This window comes from Chelonia mydas, chromosome 9, assembly GCF_015237465.2.
Source record: "Chelonia mydas isolate rCheMyd1 chromosome 9, rCheMyd1.pri.v2, whole genome shotgun sequence".
In the NCBI taxonomy this organism is placed as follows: domain Eukaryota; kingdom Metazoa; phylum Chordata; order Testudines; family Cheloniidae; genus Chelonia; species Chelonia mydas.
Window position 1 is genome coordinate 87,977,473 of NC_057855.1, and position 23,853 is coordinate 88,001,325.

A 23,853-nucleotide genomic window follows, 5' to 3' on the forward strand; every position below is an offset into this window, starting at 1 on the left:
TGCTTATATTTAACCGAACGACCTGTGAAATTGCACTGGGAATGCAGTTGTTTTAGAATAATTGAATATTGTCTTGAAGTATCTATCATTCCAAAATCTGGATTTTTGTTTTTGGTTTATACAGAAAAACATGTGTTGGTTGAGGAAAGACACATTCCTGGCGCTTAGTGATGACTCTACCTATGCCGACGGAAGACCTCCCGTCGGCATAGGTACTCCACCTCCAAGAAGCGATAACTATGTCAATGGGAGAAGCCCTTCCATCGACATGGTGCTGTCTGCATCAGGGGGGTAGGTTGGTAGAACTCTGTCACTCAGGTGTGGATTTTCCTCACCCCTGAATAACAGTTATATTGGCATAGGCTTGGTCTACACCACCACCTTAAGTGATACTGCTAATTATCTCTTTTCTAGTTAACCCTTTGGGTTTACACTCATTTGTTCAGAAAAGTCCACGTAGAAATTTGGAATTTAAAATGTTAATTCATACGGATTATGTGTACCAAAGGAAAAACACTTCTCTGTTTCTAACAATGAAGCCTACATGATTGTATTTTGATTACTCTTGTCTGCACCAGCATCATGGATATTGCTAGGCTAGGATCTTGTCTGAAAGAACAGTTTGCTACCAACAGCACGTGTGGGGTTTTGTTAGTTTGCTGTTGCCTTATGTTGCAAATTGAAAAAAATCCAAAAGCACTAACTTTTAGCTACAAATGTAAAGTTTTTGCTTATTAAATGGAATACACTTTCATACATGCAGTATTTATATTCCTGAGTGTGTGAGTGGAATATCACCACAGTCTGTATTGCTCCATCCTACATTTAAATTATCTGCTTTCGTTGAGTGGCGGATTAGGCGGGGGGAAAGCTACTTAAAAAGCAAAGGACATACATACTAGATTACAACACTAAAGACCTTTATTATCCTTCATGTATTCATAGGAAAACTCCCATTGACTTCGCTGTTCAGTGGGCAGATGATTCTGTAACTTTAATAATATTGTCACACAGGCATCCTAATTTTGGTAGGAGAGTGCTTTGTATTACTGTTGTGGTGAAATTGACTTCACTAGGAGTCTTGCCCATGTAAGTCTCTGCAGGAATGAGTCCTTACAGCATGTAATATTTTGGTTGTATATAGTTTTGACGATCATCTTTAAGTGTTTGTACCATAAAGTTGGCTTACCATTGTGTTTGCATCTCTTCTGAAATGCAAGTTCTGCTATATACTGACTTCAGCAATTTTGATTTTTTTCTAATTGCTGTCTATCTTGGTATGGTGATTCAAAATATAGAATACTATCTGTGTGTAGCAAGTACATTCTACCTTTTAATTATTGTTGTGTTAGCGAAGCAAACATTTTTCATTGTAAAATCTGAACTTTTACATCGTCCAACTTTTGGTTTGAAGATTTCATTCAGATCTGGTATTTAGAATTTTGATTGAAGGGTGAATTTTTGTTTTTCAGGCATTTGGTAGCACTATAGTAATTAACCCAGAAAAAGACAAAACTATGGTCCAAGAGCTGCTAGATTTTAAGGATAAAGTTGACCATATTATTGATGTCTGCTTTCTGAAGAATGAGAAATTTGTCAATGCTATGAAAGAAGCATTTGAAACCTTCATTAACAAGAGACCAAATAAACCAGCTGAACTGATAGGTATCATTTTCAGTCTCTCTTTCTACATAGAAGCTGTTTCTTATGTTTTGTTTTGGCTTTTTTGATTATGCAATTTGAACAGATGATTAGGGGAATGATGGGATTTTATTTATGAAAGGAGGCTTAACAGAAAGCATAACTAAACTAAACAGTGTATATTTCTGCAAATAGCTTAATAGGAGTCCAGAAGCATTAGATATTGTTATGATGAACGACCACCATTTCACTGGCTAGTTGTTGTTGGTTTGTTTTTGTTTTTTTTGGTTGGTTGGGTTGTTTTGGGGGGGGCGGGGGAGCTGAGGTATATCAGCAATGCTTCAGGACCCAATTCAATCACTAACAGAGATTAGGCAAAACCTTCCCTGGCAATGGAATTAGTTTGAGTCTTCAGGAGTCTACACAGTCCCTGTGATACCTCATGTGTGCACAGAGTGACGCAGGGGTCTGCAGTCAGTGCAACTATGTAGTAATGGATCCACCAACCATATGACCTTCCTGCCCACTATCTCTCTATCGTCTCAGCGAATGGAGCCCCTGTGGACCAATGGAGATACAGACCCTCTCACTTTCTTGTGCAATAGAACGATACCTGTTATGCTATCTGTTGGGCTGTATACATTCTTGGGCTGGTGGGACTACCCTTTTAGTGGAAATTTGCTTCAGAGTGCCCTATTTTTCAGTGATCTCTGTTTCCATAATTTTAGCAGATATTATCACACCATTTGAAACTGGCTATTGAAATCAGCTAGCATGCACAATTTTTCTTCCCCAAGTTAAATTTCTAGAACGATTTTAACAATATATTTTACTCTGGAACCTAATGCCTTCTATTGCTGCTACTTTAGCTACATCAAGCTTGGTTCTTCAGTCAGGGACCTTTATATGGATTATGGTTTATTATGTTTAAAAACCTTGCTTTTAAAGTAACAGATACAGGCCTGTGGAGCAGTCATGAGTGTGTGATTTTTCGTCATCTTCTATTTAAGCTGCTACTCTCACTCAGATGAGAAGAGGTCCTTGAACTATTGCAATTTAATGATGTTCTAAAGCCATAAATGAAAAGGCAGTATCAAAATGATAGTGCTAAATTTGTTCATGGTAATGTCTAATTGTTTTGGCTTTCCAAAAGGACCATAGTTTTTGGTTTTTTGTTTTTTTTTTTTAAACGTCTCTAGAATGAGCTAAATGTCAAAATTTAAATGTAGGTTCATTCTGATGCTCGGCAGAGTCAGGTTTTCAATTCCTTTTACTTGTTTTGCTTTTTAGCTAAGTATGTGGATTCAAAGCTTCGTGCAGGCAACAAAGAAGCTACTGATGAAGAACTTGAAAAAATGCTGGATAAAATTATGATTATATTTAGGTTCATTTATGGTAAGGGTTACAATTTTGTTTGTGTACAGTTGTTTTATCTGTAATGTAATGTTTCCTTGCAAGTTGATTCTAATCTATCTGCCCTCCCCCCCCCCCCCCCCCCCCCCAAAAAAAAAGTGTACAGTATCTCTGTGGATTTAGTTTGTCTTCCAATCATTTAACTGTAGAGACTGCCCTAAATGCTCACATAGTGCCTGATTCAGAGCTAACTGAAGTTAACTGAAAAGCTCCCTTGGACTTTATATGGGGCCTATTGAGAAACCTTTCATTTAAATGTTGCAGTTTGCACAAACAAGTTTTATCTGATCACCAACAAATCATGTCCTTTACATTACAGGAAAAGATGTCTTTGAGGCCTTCTATAAGAAAGATCTAGCAAAGCGGCTATTAGTTGGGAAAAGTGCATCAGTAGATGCAGAAAAATCTATGCTTTCCAAACTGAAACATGGTGAGTATCTTGCCCTCCCTCCTGCTTTTCTCTGTTAGAAATAATAGTCTAAATTAATATCTGTGTTTTCCCCTATAACAGATTTTTTTGGTCTTCCTTTTTTGAAGTAAGTGAAAGGGAAAATGTAGTGGGTGTGTAAATCTTTTTCTACAGTGTTATGTTTATCTTTAACAATGTTGTTCTGCTTTAAGAAAACAATTTCATATAAGCAAATACATTAGTACCAGGCAGAAGTCAGGAATTTAAAGTTCAAGCTGACCATCTAGTTTGTACCGTCCTGGTCTTTGGGGGTAAATCTGAGGGATTCTGGCACAAAATACTTGTGCTATGATAGGATAACGTGCTTTTTCCTCTTGGGTCATGTTTTTTATTCAGTGTAAGGACACTCAGCCCCGTGTAACTGCCAATCAGCTCTTACCAATGGACCTTCACTATTTTGTAATACAAAATCTTGTGCTTGGTCAGACAGGATTTCTAAGTTTAATCCAGGTCCAGACTTCAAGGAGATAAAGATCACCATGCAGGAGATCAAAGTTTAAATCAGTGTGCAGGTACTAGGTCAATGGGCTGGCCCTAGGACAGTTCTTAAATTAGGAATAATTTTCTGAATTTGTATTTGTGTGCTAGATTTGAATGGCTCTCTGACATACGGTATAACCATTTTAAATGTGTTGCTTCTTAGTTTTTGACTGTTTTGTTTTTTTTAATTATAAAAACCTCTCTTCTAGAATGTGGTGCTGCTTTCACCAGCAAGCTTGAAGGAATGTTTAAAGACATGGAACTTTCAAAAGATATCATGATACAGTTTAAACAGGTATAGCTGTAAAAGCCTACCATGGTTTGTTCTTTAGTATTTTATTACTTTCCTTGTGGGTATGTCTGATGCACCCCCCGGGTACTCAGGGTTGTGAGGCACCTCACTACTACCTCCGCTTAGCTTGAAGGAATCTTGGCTGTACCTGCTATGGATCAACTCCCTGAAACCACCAACCTCTGGCAGCACAGCACAGCCTCGCTCACTCCGTAGAGTAGCAATACACGAATCCTGGAGTCTTCAGAACATTCCCTGCAATGTCCAACCTCTTATCCACTGAACGCTCTCAGAATTACCAGGCCTTGCTGTTCCCGGAGGATTAGTACACACCAACTTGTAAGATTCAACTCAGGATCACCAATTTACTGACCACCGCAGCACTTAGATTCATAGTGAAAACAATAAGTTTGTTATCAAAGAATAGAGATTCAAGTGTTAGTGAATAAGAATATTGGAAACAAATGGTTACATATAAAAGAAAATCATAACACGCTTTCTACTGACTAAACTTAACTAACAATTTACATCCTTGTCGTAAAAAAATCTTATTTCAGCCAAAGTTCTCTCCAGCATATTCAACAAAGCCTGATTGAGACCTGTTTTTCATAAAGCAAGCTCAGACCATTTACTTCCTCAGTGAAGGATGTCAGGGTGTCGTCTTTGCCCCCCAAATACAATAGGGCAAACCCTTAGAGTGCACCTCAATATAAGTTTCTCCCCAGCTCTCCTATCCTCACCCTATTCTGGTATTTTTTCTCTTCCTGTTAGTGTCTCTGAAGTTCCCACAATCTTTCCTTAATGTTCAGTTCTGACAGGTGATAGGAGATCCAATGTGAACTATACAGTATTTAATTTATATGTAAACAGCCAGCTAGATAAACATTCTTGCCAGAAAACCTGTTGTTCACATTTGCTGGTGACCAGTCCCTAGACACAGACCTTCAAGAACATAATTTTCAGTGGAGATACATAACTTCTTACACAATATCCATACATGCATTTTGCAATGATGTTCATAACCAGCATGACACTGGCTTTTATTTGAGATCTCTCATGACATTCTGGTGAACTAGAATGTACATACCAAACCCAAGAAATTCCTGTAACCCCTCTGCACCTCCTTGCCAGATGGCACTGAGGTTCTTGGGTCACAGTGTGTTATGGCCAAAATGTTTGTTAATATTTCCTTATCATTTGAAGTAACTTTCTCTCCTTCAGAAGACACAGAGATTAACTTGCTCTTACAGGATGCACTTTTTTAACTTGTTTCTTTTTTGTACAAAGATCTTTGGGAGGGGATGATTTTTCAAAGACAAAAGGCAATTAGAAGCACAACTCCTACTGAAAAGTCAATGGGTATTGAATACTCAAATCCTATTTGTGCCTTTTGAGAAAATTCCACCTTAGTTCACTAATTGATTTAACTAATAACGGAGCAAAAATCAGCAGAACAAGTACCTAGTGGGATTTAACAGGAAATATTTTGAAATAAATATGCAAACTTGTTGAATGTCTAGCTTAACAGCATTACAAGCTGATGAGACTAGATCACTGATCTAGTGGAGAGAGTAGAGCACATGGTGTCAGCACAACTCAGTTGTGTTCCGGGATTTGCCACTGATTTAGGTTGACTTTGGTCAAGTTATTTAACCTCTTGGCTTCAGTTTCTCTGTCTTTTAAATAGTCTTGTACTTCACAATGGCAGTGTATGGGTTTCTTTACAAACAAACATCAGAAAGTGTTTTGAGAGCCTCTGAAAGGTGCTATCATACTCATTCTACTACTCATGTAGTTAACTTGCATTCTGTGCAGAGAATATATCATGAGGTCAGTTGCATTCTGTGCACGCATGGCACTGATAATGCCTGTTTAACTTGCCTGTAAGAATAAGGGGACAGCACCACTTTTTCAATATGCTTTTGTTTCTCCTTGCAGTATATGCAAAATCAGAATGTACCTGGTAACATTGAACTAACAGTGAACATCCTGACTATGGGTTATTGGCCAACCTATGTGCCTATGGAAGTCCACTTACCACCAGAGGTAAGGATAACTATGTTGGACTTTGCATACAGAAGTAGAACACTTCTTTCTTAGGCTTGCCATTAGTTAATGTTTAATGTTTAACTGCCTTTTGTATAACGGGTTAAGGATTATAACCATTTTTAAAAACAGACCAACCTTTAGAACATAAATACATGGTTAACATCTCTTTAAAAAACACTTAACATTGTTTTTTCTATCTAAGCTTGCTCCTCCCTTAAACTGTTTTGTTTTCATTTAATTTATTTGTTTAAATAAATGCAATTGGAAGTGAAGTGGAGTTTTTCTTTCTTTCCTGTTCTCTAGATGGTAAAACTGCAGGAGATCTTCAAGACCTTCTACCTGGGAAAACACAGTGGTAGGAAACTTCAGTGGCAATCAACACTAGGTCACTGTGTACTAAAAGCGGAATTTAAAGAGGCAAGTATGAGTCTCTGGGTTATTTTCTGCTGGTGTATTCCTGCAGTCTGGATTTTGTCAGTTTTGAGGTACTTTATGATATGACCATGAATACCTCTAGGAAAGATTCTTGCAATATGATTAATATTTAGCATTGGCAATAACCTTCTTGAATTTCTCTTAATATAATGACTGTGGTACCATCCAGATGGGGTAGCTCCTGCAAGGGCACCAAAGTATTTTGTGTTTTAATGCATCAGAGACTCTGGTCTTGGATAAAGAAAAGGAGTACTTGTAGCATCTTACAGCATGAAGTGAGCTGTAGCTCATGAAAGCTTATGCTCAAATAAATTGGTTAGTCTCTAAGGTGCCACAAGTACTCCTTTTCTTTTTGCGAATACAGACTAATACGGCTGCTACTCTGAAAACTGGTCTTGGATAGTATAATTCTGTCGTGTGTCATAGATAAATGACACACATTTGGGTGTGGGAGGGAGCAGGGGATGGGGTGAGGCGGGCTCCCTGCAGCGACATCCCCCGTCGCTCAGCTGCTAGGCGGAGGTCTTGGATGGTATCACTCTGTCTTGTGTCATAGACAAATGACACATTTTACTTAATGTATTGGTCTGACAGTAGAGATAAGTACTGCACACCATGTTTGTGATGGTGGGGAGCAAATAGTAACTGAACATCTCATGTCTAAGATTGGTGCTGTATTTCACAGTTACCACATGCTGGCTAGTAATATGCCTTTTCAGATGCCTGAGCTGAATGAAATGGATAGCTTTCCTTCAAGCCAAGTTTTCATTTCAATTAATGTACAATACATGAATGATTTTTGACTTTCTTTCCAAGAAGACTTAGTAACATCTGGTCTCTTCATCCTTGACAGGGCAAAAAAGAGCTTCAAGTCTCCTTGTTCCAGACACTGGTGCTGCTTATGTTTAATGAAGGAGAGGAGTTCAGTTTAGAGGAGATAAAGCAAGCTACTGGGATAGGTCAGTATTAAATGCAGTTGATGGTGTCTGAATGCTGTTGTCTAAAATACTAAACAGCTTGTTTTTGCTTTAGAGGATGGAGAGTTAAGGAGAACACTCCAGTCATTAGCCTGTGGCAAAGCTAGAGTACTGACTAAAAGTCCCAAAGGCAAAGATGTGGAAGATGGTGATAAATTTACATGCAATGATGATTTCAGACACAAGCTCTTCAGGATAAAAATCAACCAAATCCAGATGAAAGAAACGGTATGGGTTGGGTTTTTTTCCCCAGTTGTTGCCCTCTCTTCTGATTCTTAGTTCCATTATTTTTGCATGTCTTAAAAATACAGTAAGCTTTCTTTTGTCCAGTGTTGAATTTGTATATTTGATCAACTACATGAAGTATGCAGGTGTACTTTGTGTGGCAAGTGAACCATAGGTCTTAAATCTGAATTAGCAAACTAATCCAGATTCCCTATTAATCAGATCTGATAATCTACCCAGATTTCTAGGAATCTGAAAGATTTCAAGTAGTACCTGTTGTTGTGTATGCCATTGACCTTTGTATTCTGAAGCTTTACTAAATAAAAACTTTGCAAACTGCTGTGGATTAATCTGGCTAGATTACATGGGAATAAGAGAATTCAGAGTCTTAATTGGCATTCTGTTCTCTATATTATGGCTAGGCATTAACTTATCATTGGGTTCTTGCTGATATCTGAAACGAACTATTTTAATCTCCTGTGTGAGTATGTTTCTCTTTGTAGACAATAGCCTTTCAAAAAGGACTTTGGAAGGAAATCAGGAGACAAATATTTGACACCAAAAATGCTGGGATTAATGTGTAGCTGTCTGCAGGTCAGACAACCAGAAGAGGATCACTTTGACTGTTTTCATGTTGTTGGTTTTTTTTTTTTAACTTTTGGGGTTTTTTTTAAATTGCTCATCCAGGTAGAGGAACAGGCAAGCACTACAGAGAGAGTATTTCAGGACCGGCAGTACCAGATTGATGCTGCAATTGTGCGAATCATGAAGATGCGTAAGACTCTGAGCCACAATTTGCTTGTGTCAGAGGTGTACAACCAGCTTAAATTCCCAGTAAAGGTAGAGTTCTGATTCTTTCTTTTGTTTGAGAAGATCTTGTTCCTTGCTATATTTTCCCCTCATCGGTGTTGTAGAGATCGCTCAACTAAATAATACAGTCAGTAAAGCACTTTTATTTGATAGGCAAAGTATTCCCTTCTAGGAGTTTTGTTTGATGTGCCAGTTATATTCATTTGTTCACTTGAATGAACAGACATAGTAAGACTTTTTTTTTTTAAGTAAAGCTAGAAGATAAAGCATATTATTCTAGAGCTGGGCAAACTACTGGTTGTGAATAATATTTAAAAACTTAGCTCCCTTTTTGTTTGTAAGTCATTCTCAGGCTGATTTTTTTGCAAGTATTTATAAGTAAGGCTGCAAGTTTGTCACAGCAAGTCACGGATTCCATGACTTTCCGTGACTTCTGCAGAAGCTGGTGTGCCTGGTTCAGGGGCAGCTCAGGCAGCCCCTGCGCCAGGTGCACTGGCTGCTGCTGGAGCAGTCTCAGGCCCCCGCACACACACACGCCCCCCCAGCTGTGAATTTTTGTTTACTGCCCATGCCCTGTCTGTGACTTTTACTAAAAAATATCAGTGACTACAGCACAGTATTGGTGCTGCTTCCAAGCTGCCTAGTTCAAACTTCTTTATAAAGAAGAGAATAACAAATACCTAATACAACTTTTCAGACAAATAGTTGTGGCTAAAACTTTGTGTAAACTGAGATTTACAAACACTTGTATCTGATGGCTGTCTCAAACAGTGAATGAGATGCCAGTATCTATAGGGAGAGATCCATTCAAGTTCATATTGAACTTGGAGCTTAGTTTGCAAATGAAACAAGTGATTCACATGTTTATTTTTCAGCCAGCTGTAACTTCTGGTGTTCTCCAGTGCGAGAAATGCAAAATAGAAAGTATTGCCACTTTCTTCTGTAGCTTTCTTGAAAAACACCAATTTTTGAATTTTCTCTGCAGATAAGTAAGCATTTGTATTGCATAAAATTGGCAGCCAGGCATGCATAGGTATAATAGCTGACATAAATGCTTTCTCCCTTGTTCATGGGGAGCACAACAGCAATCTAGGTCACTAACTTATATGCTTTCAAATGTACAAAGTACATCTGTTACTGGATGAAAGCCTCACACAAACAGGAGATAAGCATTTTTATATGTATAATTGTGTTACAAAATACCCTTTGTGACCTGATCTAGAAGATACACAAGTGTTACGTTATGGGCAGTATGTCTGCCTGAATTCCAGTTTTAATGGGGCATTCATGTTTGACAGACCCCAAAATTGACAATGACACACTTTTTGCTTTCTATTTCTGTGAAAGACATTTTAGGTCTGTCAAATGCTCTTGTACTTAAACGATTTTCTCTGGCATTTCCGTAATTGATCCATAGGATATTTAGCTATTCAGATGGTAATTTGAAAAGTGTATTCATGTAATATTGTTAAAGTAGGAGGAACTGAGTTATCAGAAACTTCGTAGAGATGGCTGCAAAAAAAAAAAAAAGTAGTACTGATGATCTGCATTATTTTACAGCCTGCTGACCTTAAGAAGAGAATAGAATCCTTAATTGACAGGGACTACATGGAAAGAGACAAAGAGAACCCAAACCAGTACAACTATATTGCATAAACATATGTTGGCCTTTGTTTTTCTGCACATTTGGTGTCATACTAAATTGCCGGTGGATAAACTAGCCTGTTGATCCCATTATTTGACTTTTTATACTACCGATGAATGAATGAAAGCAGTGTAATGGAAAAGTATAGTAGAGTGGACTTTTTTCAGTGGTTAACATGCCCATTTAAAGAGTACTATTTACATTTTAAGAAGAATGCTGTTGAACTCTTTGCATGTTATTAAGTATGATGTGCAGAAAACTGTAAGAAAGTACCTGGTCTTCGTGATTCCATTTGTCTCAGAGTCTGAAGAGGAGTCCCTTGGTATATGACAAATGTTCTTTTACACCTTTAAACTATGAAGCAGAAGGATAATTAACATACAGAAAATAGCCTTTAAAATGCTTAAACTGCATGCAAACTTTTATTTACTGTACAGAATATTGGATGTATTTATCAAGTAACAAAATGACCAATGATTTGATTCACTCATATTTGGATTTCACCCTTTGGGGGGCTGGGGGGGAATAATTACCAAGTCAAGTTATACTTACTGATGTAGAAAACATTCTCTGTTGCAATTAGGAGGAAATGTAAAAGAAATGGTACCAATATAAAATGATTTGTAAGGTTACAGAATATGTACCATTCCTTAAATAACTGTGCCACAGTAAAAACTTTAATTAACAAGCTTAGACTTGTATTTATATGGCTTACCCCAAAATGTAAAGTATTTACCCTATTCTTAACATAAAACAACAGAAACAATTTTTACTAGTCTTGGGCAGGAGAGTCCAACTCTTTCAATAATACTCAGCAAAAGAGAATGTATTATAAAATGAGGCAAAAAGCAACACAGTTCTTGCACGCACACACCACAAAGCTACATGAACAAAAATTACAAATGGATTTTAATATTATTTTTCTTTGAAACAATCAAATGGCTTGAACTTCACCGTAGGTTTAGACGGGGTGAGAATCTTACAGATATGTCCTGCATTGGATTGCTTTTAGGAGTTAACTCAAGCCAACCTAAAGCTTTAAGAACTCGGTCCTAGACAGTAGCAGGCTTTGCCTCCTAAAAACCTAAGCCTACCTCTCGTACAGAAAGATACTTAAATTTTGCTTCAAGGCATCTAGATCTTGTGTTCCTAGTTGATAAGAGCATTATTTGGATCTTCGTGAAACCTGGGAGGAAAAAATAGCTTGAATACAGAGGTTCCCCAAACAGTGAGGTTATTGCTTGAAGTTTTTGCAACCAGAAACTTTTTTTGCTCTAGCAGAATATGCCAGGAATATAAAGTGGCAGCAGAAGAGTTAATTTTTCCAGTTTTCCTAGACATGTGACAGCTCCCCTACCCCTCCTCACCTGGTCAATCATCTGACTCAGTTTCAGCCATGCAGCATAGCAAGATGAAGAATCTGATTCACTTTCAGGCATCTACAGCCCTGAGAAATGCCAGAGAACCCTCAGAGGCAAGAAAATGTTACTTTAGTTAAAAATAATAATAGTCTTTACTTAACCCGCCTGATGACTAGCACTCATATATTCTTGATGATCGATTATTTCATCACCTTATAGCCCTGTGGAATACATAAATCCTGTATATTTGTGTGTGTGTGTTGTGTGTGCGTACATTATATCTAGAACTTCCCCTTCCTGAATGTTGCTTTTCTTAAACAACTGTATGGTGTGAATTGCCTCCATTTTTTTCCCTCAAGCTCCTTTACATGAAGTGCTCACTTCACAAAACTAAGAAGCTGGGTTCCCCCCAAGTAAAGAGCACTCCTCATTTCATATCCTTCCCTCAGTGCTGACTTCCTATAAAATTTGCACAGGTCTCCACATGAGCCGCAGTAAGAAACCTATCCGTTTTTTGCATAGTAGTTATCAGTCTAATCCAGTGGCAGACAGTCAGGGTCACTACCTTCGAGAGGTGTAATATTTCCAGTGGGGGTGTTTCTTTGTGGACGCTGCTTCTGTAGAGAATCAGGCAAGCCTTTAACTATTAGCTCAGAAACAAAGAGCCAGCAGGGAGAAGACAACAGTGAAATTGAGATCATGGCTTTTCTATCTTCATTATTTTTAAACTTCTTTCTGTATCAGTTGCATTATGTGTCTCTTCTCCATGTATAGGGTGGTTCTGTTTTCTCAAATACAAGATTTATTTAAAAAAAGATACTGTTTATGGAGGAAAAGCTTCAAAATATTCACTTTTAGGGGAAGGATGGAAACTAAAACATTTGACTGCCCATGCTCCAATCTGTTGCAACAGTTTAAATACAACCAACGCCAGATATTTAAAAATGAGACTCTATTAGAATCTCTAATTAGATGGGTGTTGAATTTCAACTATAACCAACCAGAAGGTTTGGTTTTGTTTGGTTTTGTTTTTGGTTTTTTTATCCCATTTATTTCATCCAGTAAATGCAGAGACTATTGTGTAGAAAACTCATGTCCTGAATTGTCATCCTACTTCAAGATTTGACACTGAAACAGAGTTAACCTTTTCACTGGCAGTCCAGCTATTAAAGTAACCCAATGAAGGGCCTATGAGAACACTGGCTTGACCAGGAACTGAAGAAAAGCAGGGAAAAGCATGCCCTCATATCCCTTTATTTACCCCACTGGCCTATCCCCAACAAATTGTTCATTTCTTCTGCTAGTGGTTTCTGGTTAGTGACAAAGCTGCAGCCAAGATTAGCATCCAGCCATACTTCTTGCTGGGATCACGTGCCTGCCTACTGAGCCATATATTAATTTTGTTTTAGTGGGCTTGGACCACAACTCATTTGGCTATAAAACAGCTTGTCTGTTCAGCCACATATTTTTAATCCTGACTCTTGCATGCAGTTTATAGCGGACTTGTTCATAAGAAATTGCAGTTTATTCTTAGAAGTATATATTTTAGGTTTTTTAATCTTTATACCCATAAATGGACTATTTTTTGGTCTTGGCTGGTTTAAAAAAAGTGACCATTTTGTTTAAATGCTGTAATTGCGAAAGTGTTGTAAACATTGTTTTGTTCTATAGTTCACACAAAGGTGCCAAAGTAAATAGAGTTAATAAGAGACCTAACAAATTTGTTAAGTTGCTTTAGCCGTGGTTTATATTTTGATCTTTCTAATGCTCATCTTTCAGTCACAGTATTTTTCGTTTCCCTAAACACATCATTTGCCCTAATGCTTACTTTTAAACAATGTTTTATTTGTGCATCTAAAAAAATGTTCAAATACCACTGTTTTTTAGTGATTTCATATAATAGGAAGAGTATTTTCTTTGAAAAGTTACAGTAAAGTTGTAAGAGTACAGCAGCATTCAAAAAATGTAATATACTTTTTCTATAACAATTCTTCAGAAGTATCTCTGGAGTGAAAAAAACTAACCCTGTTACTTTTAAGAAGCCTCTTCACTCGGCTACTAGAATATAAAATTGTGCTTGTTTAACTGCATCAAATGTTATAGTTATGCAGATTTGCAAATGGGGCATGTGTCACCATTGCGTCCTTTAATGCAAAAAGCAAAACCTTTTTAATGTTTCATAACAAGTCTAAAATGGGTACAGAGAGTCTTTGTTAAGTTGGTAAATAATGTAAATACGTGTCCTTTCAAAGAGTGAGTCTGTTATCTAGGTATTTTGTGTCATTTAATAAATATTAAACAGTTTTGTGTTGATAAACTCTTATTTGTGTGAGTGTGTGTAGTGTCTTTTTAATCAGACTTGTATATATTGGTGTGCTAAAGTGTCTTTGGCATTCTCCTTAATATCTTTGGGATGTATTTTGATAAGATTTTTGCTTTCTTCCTGGTTTCATCTGATGAAGAAGTTACGTTTTGTTGAGGTATCACACTTACTTGGGTTTTCCAAGTGGGTTCCATTCTTCAGTTCACCTTGTTTGTTTTTATTTTTATATTTTTAAGATCTGACGCACTGTTTTCTAAGAGAATTTTTAAACCATCTTTACCAGCCAAAGGGCCTGATCTAAGCCCCATTAAATTCAGTGACTTCACTGAGCTTTGAACCAGGCCCAGAATGCACGGGAGTACTAAAAACTGCACTAAAGTACTAAATAGGGCTTGCTGCGTGTTTCCGTAGTACAGAACCCAAATACAAAGTTCCCAGGCCAGTTACTCCTTGAGAAAGCAGGACCGGGGGCAGTTAGCCCTGAATCAGTGTTTCTCATCGCTACTGGTGCTGCTGTCAAGTCAGAGCTTGCTCAGAATCATTTTATATACTAATCTGAAATACAAAGAACACTTCTGAAAAAACACATCTGTACAATGCTGGGCCACCTTTTTGGTGGGTTGTGCCATCTGACACTTGGTGCCTTTTGGGAAAACTTGTTACAAGCATAGGACTTGTCCATGCAGTATTCACTGACAGAGAGGCTTTCCTCTCACAAAGCAAGACCCACTGATGTCAGTGGGACTGCTCTCATGAGTAAGCCTTTGCCAGATCAGTTGCTTTTACAATGCTTTTACAACACATAATGGCAGGCTTGAAGAGTTTGGTGGCCCGAAGCAAAGCAAGTCCATTCATTCTCCATGCAATGCCCTCTGCTGAAGACTAGGATGTACTGCAGGGAACAATGAGCTTGAATGATACCGCTGAGACCCTGTCTAAGAAATTAATGCTCGTCACACTGTGCATTCTCTATATGGATATAATCTGTATCTTCTTCTGCCTGTGCATCTAACATTTTTTTTAGCTTAAATAATTCCCTAAAGAGAAGTGAATGGAGGAGGGCAGGGGGATGAAGGCTAATTGGTCTCTTAATCTCTTCTTTCCGGAAAAATAGAAGATATGTAACAAATGAGGTTGCTGATAATGCCTCCTAAAATATGGTTTTATTGTATAAGGCCATTTGCAATAAGATCAGGTGTGTGTGTGTGTGTGTGTGTGTGTAAACCAGCTGCAGGGCAAGGTATGCCAGTATATCAGTTTTTATTTCTAGGCAGAAAACACCACTAAGCTAGTGAACGTTGTACCTAGGTAATTTAATCAAAATATGTTTGCTGGGCTAGGTACTTAGAACTCTACTATACAAAGATGTCTTCCAGTCTGGCAATACTTAGAGTTCTAGAGTAGCACTGGGGGAGAGGAATAAGAATCAATGCACAGGAATTGTGAGAATAATGGGCAGAGAAGGGAGGCAGATGCTGATCATTCCTAGGCAGAGGGAGTGGTATTCCTCCTGGCCTTTTTTTAAAGTTGCCCACTTATGAATAGCAAGTCTGGAATTCCTGTTGGAGGTACCTTGCTACCACACCTGCAGAATAAGGATTTAAGGTATACAGCATAGGAGGGAGGAAGGGACAATCTTTAGCCAAGACCTCACTGCTTCTTCTGAGCCATTTGCCTGCTTTGGGTTTCCAGCCACATGAAGGGCATCCATATAGTTTCTTAATGGTCAGAATTTTGCAAAGAGGGTTGCAAAAATATAAACAGGGTCCTTCCGTCTAAAATGCAGTAAAGGTCCAATATGTCTCCACTAGCATTTGGAAAGGAAAGTATTGGATTTCCAAATCACTATGCCTCCTGTTCACAAGGCCATGTGAGTCATCAGATTTAAAGGACACACCTGAGCCTGTCTTGAAAAGAACTCCAGATTTTGCTTGTTTTAATAGAACTCGTGTGTGTGTTGTTGCACGATACTACAATGGGGGGTGCTATGCAATAGACTGTGAATAAGACTATGAATCCTTTCTCTCCTTTTGGAAAGGTAAATCTAAAGCTAGAAGTTTCATGCAGTGCCCCCACACACATCCACCTTCTTCCTCCCCTATGATCTCCTGAGGTCCCTTCCAACCCTGATATTCTATGATTCTATATTGTAAGACACCTGGTACCCAATATACTATTTTATCCTGAATCTATCTTAATGCAATAGAAACCTTTGGAATAAAATGACAGTTCTTCAAGATTTATGTAGCACTATCAGTGTGGATGGTGCTATGATAAATAAGTTTGGTCCTGAATTGTACTAAAGTTCCAGACTGCAGAGCCAAGGTTGGTGGCTCCTGTGCTGCAGTGCTGAACTGTGTTTGAAACAAAGTCTAGTCCTTCCAGATCCAATCAGGCCCCAGATACCAGGGCTACGAGGCCAGTCTCTGCTCCTGTGACTACCAGCAACCAGGCTTCCAAGAAGCCCGGATCAGACTCCGTTCCTACGGTTCTCTCAGTCGAGCCCCCGAGGCGACAGATGTCTGAACTGAGGGCCATGTGGTTGGATCTGACTGCCACGGTTCCAGAAGAACAGGCAAGAGACAACTCAGCCACACACACACACACACCCCCGCCCCAGTACTGTACCTTGTGCCTTCTAGTTATTAGAACCACTGCAGGATCAGGGTCAGTTCCAACTTCCGCTTCTGGATTCAGAAAGATGAAATTGATCAGTGTGCCAGACTCTGGGCTGTCAGCCCCTTCAGTTCCATCTGTCACAGCACCAAAGAAGAGGCACAGAGACAAAACGGCTGCTGTTACCAATGCCGGCTCCCGTGAACAACGGTTGGATCTGAAAGGACTGACATGGAGACAAAGTGGACGTCTGTTCCACCCCCGGCTTTGATAATAAAGGAGATGAAGTTGTGGAAAACATTAGATCTGAGGTTGTCCATGTCTTTGAGTCCTCGGTTCTAGCTACATTTTCTGTTCTGGAGAGTTCTAGCCCAGTAGCAGCTCAGGTTCACCTTCCAGCTCCACTTGATTCATCAGTTCTGAGTGGAGGAGACGGTTTCCGAAAGGAGGCTTGTTTCCCCATTTCCACAATCTTCTTCCTCGTCCCCTGTTAGGAAGAAGAGGCCAGAGGTTGCTACTGATCTTCCTCCAGAACACACTATCCTTCCTCCTCTGGACCTCTATGGTAGAGTGACCAGATGTCCCAGTTTTATAGGGACACTCACAATATTTGGGGCTTTTTCTTATCTAGGCTCCTATTAACACCCCCACACACACACACACATGCACACACCCCTTCTGTCCAGATTTTTCACACTTGCTATCTTGTCACCCTACTCTACGGAGTCTCCAAGACCTGGATCTCATACTTTCATTCAGATCCACTGCTAACCCCAGTACATTCTATCTCAGATCCAGACCCAGATCTTTTACCAGGAAGAAGAGAGAACAAGAATATGGAGACCAGTGGCTTGTTTTGTAACACCATATGGTCTGCCTCCTGCAGGCATGTTCCCGCACCCTAGTTGCTGGGGAGATTGGCAATCCTGGGGTTCGTGGCTGTACTGGGGGCCACCTCAAGGATTTTTCAATTACACTCCAACCAGATGGAGAGGTAACACTTCGTTTATTAAAGATCTGACAGTCCACAAATCCATGGGTCCAGCTCCTCCAGATCCATCAGCTTTATTGATAGGCTGTCTGAGGGAGACAGTGAAGAGGTAGCTCCTCCTTTTGAAAAGGAGCATTCCAAAATGGATTATGAGCCCAACTTAATGCCAGATGAACATGTAGGGGTGGCTTTGGTCTCCTCCCCTTCTGAGGATTCTGTGCAGTTCCACAATTTTGGTGGATCTTATGCTGTCCAATTTAAATCTTCCTCCAGTGCCTGCAGAACAGACGTCTCACCCGGTGTTTGATATCCTTGATGCTACTTCAAGGAGTAGACTATCCCTACCACTTCTGGATGCTCTGCTTCATCTGGCTAAGTCCGTGTGGGCCATGCCTGCTTCTCGTCAACCTGTTTCTAAGAAATCTGACAAGCTGTTGTCTCAGACGCTCTCTGAGGTTTCTGAATTCCTGAGGAGTCAGCGATTTTATTCCTGATGCTTTCTGGTGTGGAAAAAGGATAATGGGGAGGGAGGGGCTAGCTGATAGTAGACTTTAAAGAATGTGAACAAATATGCTTGAAAGATTCAGTTTCAAATGGTGACTCTGGCCTTCATAACCCTTTCGCTGTTCACAATTGACTGGTTTGGTCTCCATCTAAAGGAGGCCTGTTTTCATATTTCACTTCATCACACACTTTGATTTGTGGTTGCTGGGTGTCATTTCCATTACAAGGTGCTTCCATTTGGCCTCTCCACAGTGCCCAGAGTTTGTACAAAATGCCTCTCTATGGCAACGGTTCACCCGAGGAATCGGAGTGTTTTCATTTATCCTTATTCGGATGACTGGCTACTGAAGAGCACTGTGCACGAGGATCTGTACACAACATGGCTTCACAAAACCAATCTCTTTAGATCTTGGGCTTCTTCTCAACTGCTCAGTCAAAAGATCCCCTTTTATAGACTCCATACTAGACTCTATGGAAGGCAGAGCTTTTCTCCCAGAAGACACGTTTCTCAAAAGGAGCCAGTATGTATTAAAGATCCAACAATGTCCCACTTAGAGAGTGAAATTCTTTTTGGGTTTTATGGGTGTCATGCTGCCTGGTCTGAGACACAGCTAAAAGCACCAATGTCAGGTCAGACTGCCAGGAAACAGGGCATGGATCTCAAACTGGTGGTATACTCTATCATAAGATTTCACCAAGCCAATAACAAATATGAGCTTCCAAAATACTATATTAGTTAGTATGGAGCCACAGACAGTCCCATTTAGGCCCTCTAGCCCCTAATATTCCACTCAGACAAGCCAGACTTCTGTGATAAATGATTTTTAAAACCAAAATCCCTATTCAAAAAATGGTCATATATGGCTGATGAATTCACCAATGCAAATAGGCATCAAGTATCAAGTCATTGCATATGTTATCTTGATGTCCATGATAAGCCAGTAGATGCATTCTAGATGTTCAGGTTATAGAAGACACATCAGCTGCATCTGTGACATCTTAGGAGACTTAAATGCTTGTAAATTGATCCCCAAACAGATGGCTGCTTGTGCATGATGGCGCTGCAAACTTCTCTGGAAGACATGACGGAGCACAAGCTTTGCACAGAGAAAAGTGTAAGCCTAATCTCTCCTGTACACACTGCAGAGGCCATCTACTCCAGCTAGCCCTAGTATGAACTGCAGAATCTTCAAAATATATTAAAAAGCTATAAATGTAATGGCTTTGTTATTTTTTTTTTTTTTTTCAGCAAGCGTCCAAAAGGACTGAACGTCTTGGAAACAAATAGAAGATACACTGGGACTGAAGTTCAAATTAGTCCAACCTGGGAAAACTGGCTGGCTTTCTCATGAGCGATTCTTGGCTGTTGTCTTAAAATTACTGCAACCATTATTACGGGCTTTGGAAAGTATCCAACAAGATAGGACAGATTTAAGTAGTGAGGCTGGTGGACGACTTTTGTTACTAAGTTCAGAGAAGATGATTGCCATTCTCTCCGATGAAGTGAGCTGTAGCTCACGAAAGCTTAATAAATTGGTTAGTCTCTAAGGTGCCACAAGTGCTCCTTTTCTTTTTGCGAATACAGACTAACACGGCTGTTACTCTGAAACCTGTCATTCTCTCTCTTGTAAGTCTACTGTTGAAAACACTTGGGTCATCCATTAAATTAAATGTCATCCAGGCATCTGCTACAACAGTAGTAGATCTCTGTCCAGCGATAGAAGCTACCCTTGGATCAATCAGAGATATCCACTGAAAACGTACTGGAAGAAACAAAGACTTCAGTCCAGAAGTTGACCAATGAAGGTACTTATATTGACTCCATAAGTGAAGAGGACAAGAAGTTCTTGCTAAGCCAGCTGAAAAAGTACATAGACTTGATTCTTACAAATTTACAATAGCGATTTCTGGATTCTACTCAACCTCCACATAATTTTTACAGGTGCCTGTCTTATAAAACACTGACAGTTGAGTGGAGTGAGGCGCTGCCAGCAATGGGGCTGCCATGTGATCAGGACAGAATAGAAAATTTTGAACACAGAGTAGAATATCCTACAACGAACGAATGAAGATCTAACTTCAATTTCTTCATCATCGCTAGTGGTTTGACCCTATCTTTGAGCTATGTTTCCTGGGATGAAAGAAGTAGGAACTCATCTCTTGCTACTCCCAGTCACAACAACTACAGCTGAGTGTTTTTTTCCTCATTGAATGAATTTTGTGTTCTGAAAAAAGTTGCCTTCTGTCTGATCATGAGCATATCAAGAAGGACTGGAAGCAACGGGCACACAAGAAGATGCCAAAGAGTTGTGCAAAAATTACAACAAGAAACCAAGAAGGATGTAGATGTCATGCTTCATAGTCGGCTTGAGTAGCCAACTTTAACTTCTGTGATGATTTTAAAACAAGAGTTAAATCTAATAAAATGGTCGTGAAACATTTTTCAGTTTTTATTATGGTGCCATACACCTTACCTTCGCCCTCATGGTCTCAACCCTTGTCGGCCCTCCCCCTTTCTCCACCCCCCCCCCCATTTCAATTCCTGGGGAAAACACGGTTAGGGACTCAGCCTCTCTGTAAGGGGGTAGAGGGTGAGCTTCCTTCTGTGACTATTTACAAGTCTGGGGTGTGTGGGGAAAGATTGAATTTTGTATTTGAGGCAGCTTACTTTTAAAATCACAGCATTAAACCATATTCCATGCTGTTTAAAGGCACAGTAACAAAAATGTTTTCTAGGTTTATATTTATTTGACATTTATTTAAAAAAATTGCTAGAATGGGATTTTTCAGAGCACAGTGTCTGAATTTCTGGGCACAACAGTAAATCTGCATTCTATTCCCCCTTGCGCTTTTTTTCCTGTGTATTCTGAAGGAAATGTGGTAACTTTCCGGCCACAGAAGTCCAGGTGCTACTTCACAGTTATCACGGTGGTAGCCCCCATGCCCATTCACAACTTCATTGTAACAGCCTGGCCAGAAAGCAGATCACCCTGCTCAAACACACCCCTCTAATACCTAATCTACAAGAGAATCTCTTGTCTGTGGTAGCAGTGAAGGGCCAAAGCCATGCCGTGGATTCCATCCACAAGAGAGCAGTGGCATAGTCAGTCAGTGTGTTTCAATATGAAAACAAGAACATTTTTCATTCCCACTAATACATCCTACCGTTTACAGATGAATCCTGTATTTGGGGCTTTTATAATATGCTCTGAATTCCACAGAGACTATAAATGCTGGAACCTTTGTCACCCATCTGCACTGATCACTAATACAAAACATAGTTAAAATGTCAATGTTTAGTACAAAGAAAAGGAGTACTTGTGGCACCTTAGAGACTAACCAATTTATTTGAGTCATACAATCTGACTTTAGAAAGAAACTGGGTTAGGGAAAGGCTGGATTCCTAGGCCATTGTAAGTTACTGTCCATCACTCCCACTACTCAAAAAAAAAAAAAAAATAAAAAAAAATCCCCTTAACTAGCTTGGCATTTATTACACAATGCATAAAAGTTTGTTGTCAGTGTTAGCCCTAGCTGCCTGACTACTTAATATGACTGTAAAACAGATCTATACTGAAACTGATGCTGAAGAAGACACTGAGGCAGGGGTGCCATTTTATTTAAAGCCTGATCATAAATTGCTGTCACCTCAGGAAGAATCAGACAACTAATGCAATTAAGTTTAAAAGGATTAGCTACTGCTTGCTCAATTATATAGCTCCTCATGTTGAAATGTTGTCTGTATCACCCCTCCCTGTCCTTCTGGTCAGCTCACAAAACATGTCCCCAGCTGTTTCAGAAAATCATACTTCAGAGCCTCTTCCCTTTTCCTGGAAGTTTTGCTTAGTCTGTTTTGTTTTGTTTTTCCCTGCAGCTTGACCTATTTTCCCTATAAGTTATAATAGAAGTTTCCTGTTTCTGATTAAAATGCATCAGGTGACTGCCAGAGTCTTGACTCAGCGCTTTCATTAAGGTGCTGAATTTAATTGTTTGGTTTACTGTCACCGCCTCTTTCAGACAACCTGCATTTCAGAAACAACTAGTGGCTACTGTAAGCATTACTTTGTTACAGTTTGAGCATATCCGATGAAGTGAGCTGTAGCTCACGAAAGCTTATGCTCAAATAAATTTGTTAGTCTTTAAGGTGCCACAAGTCCTCCTTTTCTTTTTGCGAATACAGACTAACACGGCTGCTACTCTGAAACCTTTATTATAGTTGTTACTCACCATGAGTATTAAGAAATTGCTTTAGAGACACGAGTACAGCAGTCCAAAGCTGTCAAGATCTACTCTTTTTTTCTAATGTTAAAAGGCTAATGCTTTAATGTAATGTAGAATCCTCGTAATGGTAACATCCTGGTGGATACAGTATGATCCTTATTAAGCAGCTGTCCAGGCTATAGCCAATCCTGGACATTCCTGGAGGGTTGGCAACTGTAAGAACAAGCCAAAGCAGAGACCTTGGCACGTTGGGAGAACTTTTTATAGTTTTGATTGGACTTTCTCTGCTCTGTGCTGATAGGCTAGTTCCTCCAACCTTCTCCCTCCCTCTCCATCAGTCTTTTCACCTCAGCCTCATTCTTCCTACGCTCTTCTCCCCTACCTATCTCCCTTTCCTCCTTCCCTTCCCTTCACCTTGTTGCCTCCTAACTAGCTCCCTCTGGCTCCAAAAAATCATGGCCCTAACATGCCATTTGCTGCCATCATAGTCTTCAGTCTGCTGGTGAGTTCTACCCATCCTCCCACCCTGTGTCTGTCATGTCTATTTAGATTGTAAGCTCTTCAGGGCAGGGACCGTCTGCTACTCTCTGTTTGTACAGCTCCTAGCACAACAGGGCACTATTATTGATTGGCCCTTAGACACCAGGGTAATAAACATGATTAATACTAAGTATTCCTCAGCAGCTGGATTCTGCAAGGTCCTTGATTCCTATTCCCTTCAGCGGGACAGGAGAGTGTTTTGCACCTTTTAGGATGGGGCACCCTATGTCTGACCCCAACCCATAAATGTTGCTGTCATGCTCTCTCAATACAAATAGCTGTGTGGGTTTACAAAATGAACCTGGTAGTTTTTAATAAAGGGAGAAGACTTTATTTTGTCCCTTCCTAACTGGGCTAGTTCCAGAAGTAAGGTGAGGGCAAAGGGTTTGGGACCTGCCAGAAAGGCTGTTGTGCAGGCTGCATGCCTGCCGCTCTGGGGCTGGAAAGAATATCTTGAAAACCCAGCCTCTGTTAGTAGGATCAAGGTAATTCAAGTTAGGAGAGCGAGAGAGAAAAAGAGAGAACTAAGGGGCTGACATAAGGTTGGAAGTTGGTTCAAATATGCAAATATCTCATGCAAAACTAAACCCAACACTAAAGGGGGCTAAAGGGTGAGTGAGGGCTCTAAAGATTGCAGACCAAATTCATCTCTGGATACACCTCCATTAACCTCAATGGAGCTTGCAATCATTTACACCAGAGTAGAATTTGTCCCTGTGTTTCCACAGGCCAGGCCAACAGAGATCCTCAACAGCTCTGCATTTGGGGGCTGGGACCTAGAGAGATTTCCCCAGGGGCTGCCTTATCATCATTATCACTGCAGCTAACAGAAATTTGCAACCACAGGCCCAGGGCAGCCAC

At 39.7% G+C, this 23,853-nt stretch overlaps 1 protein-coding gene across 1 annotated transcript in view; it reads left to right on the forward strand.

The window, feature by feature from the left end:
- CUL4B (cullin 4B) overlaps window positions 1-14,120 on the forward strand; it is a 31,612-nt gene extending 17,492 nt beyond the window's left edge. The window contains exons 12-21 of the mRNA XM_007060126.4: window positions 1,473-1,665; window positions 2,932-3,036; window positions 3,374-3,484; window positions 4,213-4,298; window positions 6,234-6,341; window positions 6,648-6,761; window positions 7,633-7,738; window positions 7,812-7,984; window positions 8,669-8,821; window positions 10,352-14,120. Coding sequence (XP_007060188.2) covers window positions 1,473-1,665; window positions 2,932-3,036; window positions 3,374-3,484; window positions 4,213-4,298; window positions 6,234-6,341; window positions 6,648-6,761; window positions 7,633-7,738; window positions 7,812-7,984; window positions 8,669-8,821; window positions 10,352-10,447 — 1,245 coding nt within the window. The 3' untranslated portion in view covers window positions 10,448-14,120. The remainder of the gene's footprint in view (window positions 1-1,472; window positions 1,666-2,931; window positions 3,037-3,373; window positions 3,485-4,212; window positions 4,299-6,233; window positions 6,342-6,647; window positions 6,762-7,632; window positions 7,739-7,811; window positions 7,985-8,668; window positions 8,822-10,351) is intronic.
- The last annotated feature ends 9,733 nt before the right edge of the window (window positions 14,121-23,853 follow it).